General features: G+C 42.4%; 1 protein-coding gene across 1 annotated transcript in view; it reads right to left on the reverse strand.

Annotated features, from left to right (window-relative positions):
• LOC311238570 (uncharacterized protein) overlaps window positions 1–12,946 on the reverse strand; it is a 51,582-nt gene that overhangs the window by 4,457 nt on the left and 34,179 nt on the right. Inside the window, exons 11-12 of the mRNA XM_084326669.1 lie at window positions 1,915–1,968; window positions 1,138–1,239 (exon numbers count right to left, since the gene is read on the reverse strand). Of these exons, the coding sequence (XP_084182795.1) occupies window positions 1,138–1,239; window positions 1,915–1,968 (156 nt within the window). The remainder of the gene's footprint in view (window positions 1–1,137; window positions 1,240–1,914; window positions 1,969–12,946) is intronic.

A 12,946-nucleotide genomic window follows, 5' to 3' on the forward strand; every position in this document is an offset into this window, starting at 1 on the left:
ACTTTGGATTACCGTATTGTTTTTTCTCTGGACTCTGCTAACTGTGTGTGTTACACCGAAGATCAAGTCACTTGGATATTTATTTGGATCAGTCACCTCTCTGTTTCTGTTGTGCGCTGGGCTAACTGAGATTTCTCTCTCTCTCCGTTTCCACTAGGGCTGGGCGATATGGAAAAAAATCATATCGCGATAACGATATGATAATTTTATTTTATTTCTCGATATCGATAATTATCGAATTGTTATAAGTATTGCATTTTTATTTTTATTTTTTTAACAACAGATGTATGTTTATTTTGCAGCAATTCTTTGTCGTTGCCGCCATCTTTAGTGTTACATCCCCTCACACTCCAGTTCTCAGGCTGCAGCTGGTTTAAAAGTAAACCGGCTTCTCTGCTGGCTGTGGCTCCAGAGGAGTTGAACAGTTCTGGCTCTGTTAGTTTATTTTCGATCTTTTGGCGCTTTTTTGGTGGACAAACCACCGCACATGTGCACTGTGACTCGTGACTGGAGTCTAGTTCTGCTAGCACACATAGCCTACTGTGTACAGACGGTTTCAAAATGTATTTTAAATTAGAAAGCAAACAAAATAAATGGACAAGAGAAAAATAAATCTCAATTTGGTCAGTATTGTCATTTGGACAAGCAAAGCCATTACTTTAAGTTGCAGGCAAGAAAGACAAGTCTGTCCACTGCCCTGTTGCAGGTCCAAAAAAAAAAAAAAAAAATCGATTTTTTTTTATTTCGATATTCGATATCGATTATTAAAATATATCGCGATATTTATCGTTATCGTTATATCGCCCAGCCCTAGTTTCCACCTGGAGCGAAAGCTGGGAGGATCTGCAGAGCGGCTTCAGACGTCACAAGCTAATTCCTCACCACCACCTACTGGGAGAATCTGCAGAGCCGCAACAATCTTCACATGCCAGATTCCCCGTTTGTTCTGTTGCTCAACTTAATTCAATCTTGTGACTCTGAATAAATACGCCCTTGCTTTGGCTAACTCTGAAACAACTCTCTCTGTGCCGTTGCGCTTGAGGTCGGTTACAAACCCTAACAGTGGCGGTCAATGAGTTAATGCTTATTACTGTATTAACCAATGTTGATTAATGTACCCTCATTGTAAAGTATTACCCATTTGACTTTTCATTTCTTTGTTTGAAGCCTGGATGTTGCTGCTATCCGTGGAGCCACAGAGAGGGAGGGGAGCGACGTCTACTCTCTTCATATCATGGCCTGTAAAGAGAAAGAGAAACCGTTATTATTTACTTAGTCCTGAGCTGGAGCAGTGGTTCGAAACCTTTCTGGTGTCTGACCCCTACGAACAGATGAACGGCTTTGAACTTGGTTGAGCAGAGACAGAATGGTGACCTTTGACACCAAAGGATGATTATTAGTATTCCTTCTCAGGCTATTACTTCATTAATAATTAGAGGAGGTCTTTAGACTTCAAATAGTCCTTATTTTAAAAGAAAAAAAGCACCTGTACCAAAGAATATAAACATAATGGCGTATTTGTATGTGTTTTTGTGACCCCCCCAAAATAATCTTGCGACCTCCTGGGGTCAGGACGTCCCGTATATTAGGCTTCCCTGGCTGGTCCCACATGCACCCCCCTGGCTGGTCCCACATGCACCCCCCTGGCTGGTCCCACATGCACCCCCCTGGCTGGTCCCACATGCACCCCCCTGGCTGGTCCCACATGCACCCCCCTGGCTGGTCCCACATGCACCCCCCTGGCTGGTCCCACATGCACCCCCCTGGCTGGTCCCACATGCACCCCCCTGGCTGGTCCCACATGCACACCCCTGGCTGGTCCCACATGCACACCCCTGGCTGGTCCCACATGCACACCCCTGGCTGGTCCCACATGCACCCCCCTGGCTGGTCCTGTATATAGATTACTGTTACCGAACAGTTTCTTCAGCTTTTTGAGACACCAGGCTGGAAAACTTCTTTCCTTCTCTGCAAATAGAAAAACAAAATAATAAAATGTAAAGAAATAAATAAACAACTATTATATATACTATAATAATAATAATAATAATAATAATAATAATAATAATAATAATAATAATAATAATAATATAGCAGTAATTGTAATCATGCAGTTGTTGCATACTAGACCTACTATAGACCTACTACCGGTATATAGCAAATGAAAACCAATTTGAATTAAATCTTCAATGACGGGAAAAATATATGATTTCAACTTTACAATAAGGGTCACAAATTGCATTGAATAATGACTATTAATTAATGTAGTGTTTTTTCCCCAAATGTAGCCAAGAGTAAAAATCATAACCCTATCAAAACAGCAGTCAACGTGTATATTTTCAGCACTACGTTTGTTTACCAAGGATTTTAAGTGTTATTAGCGAAATATTAATTGATCATCTCGGCGCATCCTGGCGGAAACCGGATGAGTTAGACACAAGGAGATAACTCATCATGAAGGCGCTGTAGTCCTAAAACAGAGGACACCCAGGGCTTTCAATGGACATAGACATTTCATAAAACTACACAACCCAGCTCACACCAGCCCCTGTCAAACTGTATTTTTGTGCCGCCCCCCCCCCCCCCCAAAATAATCTTGCGACCTCCTGGGGTTGCCAACTGTCCTGTATTAGCCGGGCGCTAATATATATATATAATACCCTACAACAGCGCTGTTTGTTGTATGTCGTGGTTGCATGTGTAGATGCAAGCCGTTTCTACTCCTCCCCCCCCACTCTACCTGCTAATGGGTCAGTCTGTGACCCCCACTCTACCTGCTAATGGGTGAGTCTGTGACCCCCACTCTACCTGCTAATGGGTGAGTCTGTGACCCCCACTCTACCTGTTAATGGGTGAGTCTGTGACCCCCACTCTACCTGCTAATGGGTCAGTCTGCGACCCCCACTCTACCTGTTAATGGGTCAGTCTGTGACCCCCACTCTAACTGTTAATGGGTCAGTCTGTGACCCCCACTCTAACTGCTAATGGGTCAGTCTGTGACCCCCACTCTACCTGCTAATGGGTGAGTCTGTGACCCCCACTCTACCTGTTAATGGGTGAGTCTGTGACCCCCACTCTACCTGCTAATGGGTCAGTCTGTGACCCCCACTCTACCTGTTAATGGGTGAGTCTGTGACCCCCACTCTACCTGCTAATGGGTCAGTCTGTGACCCCCACTCTACCTGCTAATGGGTGAGTCTGTGACCCCCACTCTACCTGCTAATGGGTCAGTCTGTGACCCCCACTCTACCTGTTAATGGGTCAGTCTGTGACCCCCACTCTACCTGTTAATGGGTGAGTCTGTGACCCCCACTCTAACTGTTAATGGGTCAGTCTGTGACCCCCACTCTACCTGCTAATGGGTCGTCTGTGACCCCCACTCTACCTGCTAATGGGTGAGTCTGTGACCCCCACTCTACCTGTTAATGGGTGAGTCTGTGACCCCCACTCTACCTGCTAATGGGTGAGTCTGTGACCCCCACTCTACCTGCTAATGGGTCAGTCTGTGACCCCCACTCTACCTGCTAATGGGTCAGTCTGTGACCCCCACTCTACCTGTTAATGGGTCAGTCTGTGACCCCCACTCTACCTGTTAATGGGTGAGTCTGTGACCCCCACTCTACCTGCTAATGGGTCAGTCTGCTCCCCAAGTATCTGGATCTTTTGCCAAACGGATATTTTTAGGCTCTGTTAAAAAAAAATCCTCGTCCACACGACAGTGTAAAAAGGTTATCAACTACCCCTTTGATCTCTGACTATTCCTACTTACACCACACTACACTTTTCACTCATCCACACATGGCATTAATCACTGATTCTTATACATACATATTTGTTGTTATTTAAATATTTGTTTGTTTAGATAGGTTAAATAAATTATTTTGTTAAATTGCTTTCACATGTGAATTGACCCGTTTGTGACATAAGTCATATAAGTAAGTGATTCTGCTAAGGGTTACTAAGCTGACTAAGCCCATCGTTCAGTTCAGATCAAGTTAGCAAATGGTCTGAAAAGCTGTCAGTTCAACATGTTGTCGACAGTTTTACCTGCACACATTCCATGGACTTTTCTTTTTCTGTGAAGAACCCAGACTTTAGGGTTATTTGGTGCTATTTCATGTCTGACTGGTAGGCATGCTATTAAAGTGAGAAGCTGCACTTTACAATTAACTCAATTGAGTGGTATATTATGCCATAATGTGACTGTATTATGTTTTCTTATAATTCTGTTAAATTTCATAAGTGGATAATTTTTCACAAAGTAGTTTGAGCTACTTTTATTGAATTACATTTTATTTAATGAAAAATGTGTTATGTTAAAGTGGTGTGTGGTCCAGTTCTGCTGCTCTGATTAAAGGTTATGTTAAAGTGGTATGTGGTCCAGTTCTGCTGCTCTGATTAAAGGTTATTTTAAAGTGGTATGTGGTCCAGTTATGCTGCTCTGATTAAAGGTTATGTTAAAGTGGTATGTGGTCCAGTTATGCTGCTCTGATTAAAGGTTATGTTAAAGTGGTATGTGGTCCAGTTATGCTGCTCTGATTAAAGGTTATGTTAAAGTGGTATGTGGTCCAGTTATACTGCTCTGATTAAAGATTATGTTAAAGTGGTATGTGGTCCAGTTATGCTGCTCTGATTAGAGGTTATGTTAAAGTGGTATGTGGTCCAGTTATACTGCTCTGATTAAAGGTTATGTTAAAGTGGTATGTGGTCCAGTTATACTGCTCTGATTAAAGGTTATGTTAAAGTGGTATGTGGTCCAGTTATACTGCTCTGATTAAAGGTTATGTTAAAGTGGTATGTGGTCCAGTTATACTGCTCTGATTAAAGGTTATTTTAAAGTGGTGTGTGGTCCAGTTATACTGCTCTGATTAAAGGTTATGTTAAAGTGGTATGTAGTCCAGTTATGCTGCTCTGATTAAAGGTTATGTTAAAGTGGTGTGTGGTCCAGTTCTGCTGCTCTGATTAAAGGTTATGTTAAAGTGGTGTGTGGTCCAGTTATACTGCTCTGATTAAAGGTTATGTTAAAGTGGTATGTAGTCCAGTTATGCTGCTCTGATTAAAGGTTATGTTAAAGTGGTGTGTGGTCCAGTTCTGCTGCTCTGATTAAAGGTTATGTTAAAGTGGTGTGTGGTCCAGTTATGCTGCTCTAATTAAAGGTTATGTTAAAGTGGTGTGTGGTCCAGTTATGCTGCTCTGATTAAAGGTTATGTTAAAGTGGTATGTGGTCCAGTTATACTGCTCTGATTAAAGGTTATGTTAAAGTGGTGTGTGGTCCAGTTATGCTGCTCTGATTAAAGGTTATGTTAACGTGGTATGTGGTCCAGTTATGCTGCTCTCATTACGTCCTCTTGAAGTGGACACGCTTCAAATGTGAAAGTATTATAATCTTCAAACATTTTGACCATGTCTTCTATGCTAAATGCTTTTCTTCAAAGTAACTACAGATAAATGTAGTGGAATAAAAGGTACAATATTCCCTTTGAAATGTAGTGGAGTAAAAGTATAAAGTTCCATAAAAAGTACAAGTAGCTCGAAATTGTACTTAAAAATACTTTCCACCACTGTGGGGTAAGCTGGAGTAATTATTTAGTTTTGCATATCATTTAGAAAATACTGTATATGTTTGGTCTAAAGGTCTACTGTATAGACCTTTCCTACTCTGCCAGCATAATTTCTGCTCTGAACTCACACCCACCACCCTACAGCTCCCCCTACTGTTCACATCACAACACAACATCACAGCATCAACTGCAACAACCCCAGCTGAGCCCCCAGAGGAGAATCAAAGCTTATAATGATTACATATTAAACACTCATTTGAGGGGCGGAGCCGGCGTCATGGACTGAAGACATGTTTCATTGAGCTCCCCAGGAATCGCTCCGTTTACATACTTTTAACCATTATTCTTTCTTTTATTTTAGTTTTTTTATACAGTATTTTGTCAAGACATGTCAAGTTTACACCTTTTTGAGCACTAAAAATGGCATCTAAACGCTCCAGTGATGGGATTAGCGAGTTCGCCATCAGCGGATTTGAGTGAGGCCAGTGTTGAGCTCATTTACGGAACTAATAGCTAGCTCTGCGTGGGGAATAACATTGACAACAGTACAATGCAACTCCGGCCACGGTTCTGTCTTTGGATGCCATGAAGGCATTCGACAGACTGGAATGGTCATATCTTTGGCCGGTAGTGGAGGCCATGGGACTTGGAAAGCAATGTATACACATGATCAAGGTTCTCTATGCGTCAGCAATGATAATGAAAGGCAAATTATGCTCCACACTCTTCCCGGTGTCTAGATCTTCCAGACAGGGTTGTCCTCTGAGCCTCGGGACTATTCGCGTTTTCCCTCGAACCGTGGCCCAATTCATTAGACAATCAGAAGAAATCGCCCCTATAATGATCAATGAGACACCACACAAAATTGCTCTATATGCGGATGATTTATTAATTTTCATGGAAGACTCCTCCCAATCAGCCCCAAAGTTACTTAACGTAATCGATGACTTGGTAAAATTATCGGGCTTCAAGATGAATTGGCCCAAATCAGCTACCTCTTATCTCAATGGACGCCATGCAGTTGAGCATCGTTTGTACTGTTGTGGAATATATTAGCATGTCATTATGAGTCTTTGTTATTTTATCATGTCATACAGCTTGAGTTTCAGTCCGACCAGATTTACTGGTTAATGTGTGTATGTCTCTTTAAGATTACTCTGATATTCTCTCAGTCATAACGAAGTTGCTGTTTCTCCCAGCCATAGAGCCATAACCCAAGGTCATGGGAACTGTAAGATGGAGCTGTTTTCCTTCCAGGCTTAGCCATAACATAGTCGTATTATTAATTTCTCTAACCAGCCATTTTGTTTTCTTCTACGTCATTTCATGTATTCAATTGTATGTCTGACCAAGCCTCTGGGTCAGTCCCCTGTCAGACGCTAGTGGGTTAACATGTCTGTCTCTGGCGGGTGACTGGCCTGGTAGCGTGGCCACGCTGTCATGAACTTTCTTTATTGAATAAACCTTCTTATTATTATAAATAATGACTCAGAATGATTAATGTAAACGGCTCATCGTTTGTCCTTTAATAATTCCCATTACAGTACTTACCACGCCAAGCTCTAAGAGATAGGAATAAGTGGCTGTGTTTGCAGGGCTATAACTATATTCTATATTATAGCTATGGATACAATACTATGGCCCATTTGACATCGACTATCTATCGTTCAATATGTGTTAAAGAAATAATTTTTTCATCCATACATTCCCGTTTTATACCGTGGTGAATATGAGTATAGTTTTAGAGTAAACCTGTCTAATCCCAGAAAACGACTCTATCCAGCAATACATGCATTTCACTAAAAGCGTTGCCGTTTCTCACCTGTACACGCTACTATTTCGAAATCAAATCTATATTATCGGTATTATGTCTCATCATGAATGCATGAAAGGGTGGGGGGGGGGGTCGTTTATTGATGCTTTGATCGTCACCAACGGCACACGTTGTGGAGTAACGTTACACACATATCTTGTGATCGAAGTGAAGTCATTTTGAACCCCAGATAAGTACTCGCTATTTGCATATCAATAGCGCCGGTCGTCAGGTGTGTTAAATACGTTCTCAGATACATTCACACCTAACTTGTTGTGAATGACATGTGTTACATTCCATTCATAGAGGCAATTAGGCACTGTCTTTAGTCTGTGCTCAAGCGAGGGGACATTAAATGCGCATTCGCGGGAGCGTGCGTGCATGTGGCGCCATTAGGTGCGTGCAACCCCAGATGATTTCAATAACGCACCACTGGAGGTACCCCAAAAAGAATATTCCAATTATCTGACGATTCCAAAAAACTACGCAAGTCCCAGTATTGGTGTCGATCGTGTCGCCAACATAATCCGCCACACATCATGCATCGGGAGCATCTCACGCTTCTCAATCCAATCCGACAACCGCTCCACTTGCCCAACAAAGAAAAGTCTGACCGGAGACTTTTGATCGACGCAGAGGCCAAGATATAATGTTTCAAAGGGTGCTCGATACTGCCACCTGGGTGGATGCGGCCGGTATTGCGCTATGGCATTCTCAGGATGATTCCCCATGTTAACCCAGAGTCCGTGTGCCTGTAATGAATGGAAATATCGAATAAAAGAAATAACGATGAAAACCCGACTATACTCTGGCTTGGCGCTGAACGGTTGGCGAGTTAACCCAACTTTACTCGGGCCTGGCGCTGATTGAGTTAATGAGTTGGCCAAAGCGGTGCAACTACCGGCTGACATAGTTGAACATTTTAAGTACTTAGGCATAGAGATTTTCCCAACACTGAATCAGACAACAACATTTAACTTCACAGGCACATATATACATCAGGACCTGGATAGATGGTCCAACCTTCCTAACTCGTTGCAGGCCCATAATTAAAATTAACATACTGCCTAGGATACATTTTGGCAGCTCAATGCTTCCCCTTCCTCCTCCAATAGACCACTGGCGTAAGACTCAAACTATGATATGATTAACTTCCTCCAGTTAAATGCAAAAAAAACGGAGGTGCTGATCATAGCAGCTGAAAAGACTGCAGCTAGAGTGGCCACTCACTTGGGGTCCCTTAAAGACAACATACGTCCCCATCTGAGAAACCTGGGTGTTGTCTTCGACCAGGCCATGAACCTAGACAAACATGTCAAAACACTCACACGCACCTGCTTCTTTCACCTCAGAAACATTGCAAAACTACGCACCATCATATCTCACTCTGAACTAGAACTGTCCGTGCATGCTTTTATTTCCTCTAGGCTTGACTACTGCAACTCACTTTTCACCTGTCTCACCAAATCATCCACAGACAAACTACAAATGGTCCAAAATGCTGCAGCCAGGCTACTCATAAGGTCAAAAAAATCATGTCACATCACTCCCATTCTGGTATCCCTGCACTGGCTCCCGGTACACTATAGAATTCACTTCAAAGTCCTCACTTTCACTTTCAGAGCACTTCACGGTCAGGCCCCTATCTACATCACTGAACTCATCCATCCCTACACCAACACCCGCTCACTCAGATCTGCCGATCAGCACCTCCTGGTAACGACCCTCGGCTGCACCTCGGGCCTAACGACCACCCCTAGGCATGGTCTAATTGTCACAACCCACTCCTAAGCGTGATGTAATGATTAAATACATGCTGCCACTTGGAGACATCATTAGAAAACACAATGTATGTTTCCAAAGTTACGCAGATGACACACAATTGTACATCTCCGCTGAACCAAATGATCACACAGCTACTAACTCCATTTCCGCCTGTCTCTTAGCATTAAACAAATGGATGACAAACAACTTCCTAAAATTACAAAACTGAAATCCTACTAGTCGGTCATATAACAAAAAGAGAACTGTTACAGAGCAATATGGGGCAACTTACTCCTTGGATCAAACCCAAAGTTACAAGTCTTGGTGTTATAATAGACTCAGACCTAAGCTTTAAATCACACATCAACAAGGTGACAAAAACATAATTTTTCCACATTAGAGACATAGCTAAGGTATGGCCGTTTATAAATAAAAAAGACACTGAAAAACTGATCGATGCCTTTATCTCAAGCTTACTTGACTACTGTAATGCACTCCTCACCGGCCTGCCAAATAAAAACACAGAACGACTCCAATTCATTCAAAACTCGGCAGCTAGGCTACTAACTAGAACCAAGAGGAGAGACCACATCAGTCCTGTATTAGCTAACCTACACTGGCTTCCGGTAACATTTAGAATTGATTTCAAGGTCCTTCTCCTTATATACAAAGCACTAAATGGAACAGGACCAAGCTACATTGCAAATTCTCTAGTCAACTATGTGCCTCCTATAACATTGCGATAATCTACTACTGGTCAATTGAAGGTTCAAAGCCACAGTCTAAGGAAAATTAGGGATGCAGCCTTTGCAAACTATGCACCAAAGTTATGGAACGCACAACCTATGGACATTAGGGAAACTAGATCTCTTAACACTTTCCGTGCCAGCCGTGCCAGTCCTATATACCCCGTTGAGTGCCAACGCTCTATTCAATGACAGAGTGCTCACATTTGTGAACGCATAAACTATATCTTAAATTATGGCTATGTGTCTAATACGACCGTCGCTTATCAATGACTTGTTTGCAGTCAACATTGGCGAAACGGATTGTTTTTTAATCAGTTCATTTCCGTTTTATACCATTTTGAAAAACGCTTGTTTTTTGAAAGTTTCAGAAAAAATGTAAGATTCCACATGAATCGCCCTTTAGTGGAATACACAAAACACGTTGTCATTTTTTTCCGGCCTATTTATGAATAGTTTTCAAATAAACGCTAGATTATCGATAGTATATGTGTACTTATGCACGCTATAGAAGCAGGCTGAAAATCGATTATCTTATTTCCTGATCGCACACACACATACGGGACACGTTGATATATAGGTGAAAACAGCTCTGATTATCCCAATACTGGTAAAAATAGATTCCTTACCTCAGATGTTCTCCAAAAAGATTATTCCAATTCCTGATCACCATTCCAAATATCGATCGCGTTTATTGATCCAACGCTGGGTGGTCGAAAGACATATTCCACGCTGTTCTGATGGTGGGCGATGACTGCAATAGGCTCAGATTACATGCCTGACAAGTAAAATGTGGAATCCGGACTCTTTTTCCCATGCGTTTCATTCAGTCCAATCCAATGGGGTGCAGTACCATCCGGAGAGACGATAGGGGGCGGTATTTTCCCAATTCGAGCTCAGAGAGAGTGCCAGTGGTAACGTGAGGCTAGATTGATGAAATATGAATGGAAATCACTAATAAAAAAAATAACGATTGAAAAACGGCATATCTCGTTTCTGGCACTCAACAGTTGGCATGAAATATAAAAAATAAGCTAAAAACGTACCTCTTCACCATAGCATTATGCATTTTTTATTCATTTATTTTTTTGCTCCCATCCCAATTTAGTCGTTATGCCAATTCCCTTCCTGGTCGTTGCGCGGGAGGGAGGGTGTAGAACTACCACATGCCTCCTCCGATACATGTGGAGTCAGCCAGCCGCTTCTTTTCACCTGACAGCGAGGACTCTCACTGGGGGAATGTAACGCGTGCGGAGGTTCACACACCCTGCTGAACAGGCGCCCCGACCGACCAGTAGGAACCGCAGTTTACAACGACCAGGACACATACCCCGCCGGCTTCCCACCCGCGAACACTGCCAATTGTGTTAGTAGGGACGACTGGCTAAGCCGGAGGTACCGCTGACAGCTGGATTCGATCCCAGAGTCTCTGCGGTGGTAGGCGAGTGCATTCTCCACTGCGCTACCCAGCCGCCCTAGAATTCACCATAGCATTCTAATACACTCCACTCTGTCCATTCTATTGTATTGCATTGCACTGTTGCATAATTTTACTATCTATTCTATTCTACTATTTTATTGCACTGTATTATTTTACTCTTTCAAAACTGTCAGGTATTAAAGTGTGTGGGTATCAAACAAGAGACTGTCAAGGCGGCTGGGTGGCGCAGCGTACATTGCGCTCGTCACCAACGCAAGAGACACCGGGTTCGAATCCGGCTGTCGGCGTTGCCTCCGGCTTGGGCCAGCCGTAATACTAACTCAATTGGCAGAGTTAGCGGGTGGGATTGGCAGACTCCTACAGGTCGGTTGGGGTGCCTGCACAGGAGAGACAGGAAAATGGCAGGGGCAGTGTGAGCCTCCTACACGTTACTCCTCGCCAAATGAGAGTCCGCGCTGGCAGGTGAAAAGATGCGACTGGCTGCCTGCACATGTACCAGAGGGGACATGTTACGGGCTTCTATCCTCCCTACAACCGGCCAGTGGGGGGCACATGCAAGCAACGTTCAAGACAGGGGAGGGGAGAATTGGCACGGCTAAATTGGGATGGGAGAAAAATAGAAAAAGGAGGAGAAAAAGTGGATAAAAAAAAAAACAAGAGACTGTCGGGCTTTAAAACTGTGTAGGACCCAGGCCTAGAACTGCACCCTGAGAGAGGGAACTGCACCCTGAGAGAGGGAACTGCGCCCTGAGAGGGAGGTTTGCCCTGGGTGGGAGGTTCAAAGGGTCAAAGTGGGTATCAAACAGGAGGGAAGACTGTCAAGTTTTAAACTGTGGATACCAAACAGAGAAGGTAAAGACGACTTTGAACTGTTGAACAGTAATCCAGAACTATTTTATTGCACTGTAAAAAAAATATTTTATTGCACTATTTTACTCTGTCTATTTTATCTTAAAGGGGAACTATCTTATAAATGGCCTTTTTGAGTGTTTAGCATTGTTTCCTAGCTATGTGGACTTATATTAATATGATCTATGTCTCTAATTCTCATATTGGCGCATTCTTCCAATTCTCCTCTCACAATATTCACCCTCACTGAACTGAGTCATCTGAAAATGTGATGATTTGTGATGTCAGAGAGACACCGCTGCATGATAATGGCGAGGTACATGATGAGCTGCACACAGTGGTTGGAGCCCAGGCTCAAAACGGCTCGAGATCTTGAGGTAGAAAAATGCTGTTTTTGAGGACTTGATTAGAAATACAAAACAATGAATAAAAAAAATATATATATTACAGAGGTGTTCCATAGACTCACAGGAATTGTGTAAAAGTGCCCAAATAGTGAAAGAAATAGTAAAATAGTTCCCCTTTAATCTTTTTATTATTGTCAATAATACAATTTATAAAAATAAAAATAAATAAAATGTTAGATCCTAATGTGAAAAACTGATTTTATATGACGGCTCATTTTATGCCTGTCTTTTTTTTGTTGTGAAGCACTTTGAGCTGCAGTTTCTGTATGAAAGGTGCTATACAAATAAAGTGTATTATTATCATCATCATCATCATCATCATCATCATCATCATCATTATTATTATTATTATTATTATTATTATT

This window comes from Notolepis coatsorum (genome assembly GCF_963971535.1).
Source record: "Notolepis coatsorum genome assembly, chromosome: 12".
Classification (NCBI taxonomy): Eukaryota; Metazoa; Chordata; class Actinopteri; order Aulopiformes; family Paralepididae; genus Notolepis; species Notolepis coatsorum.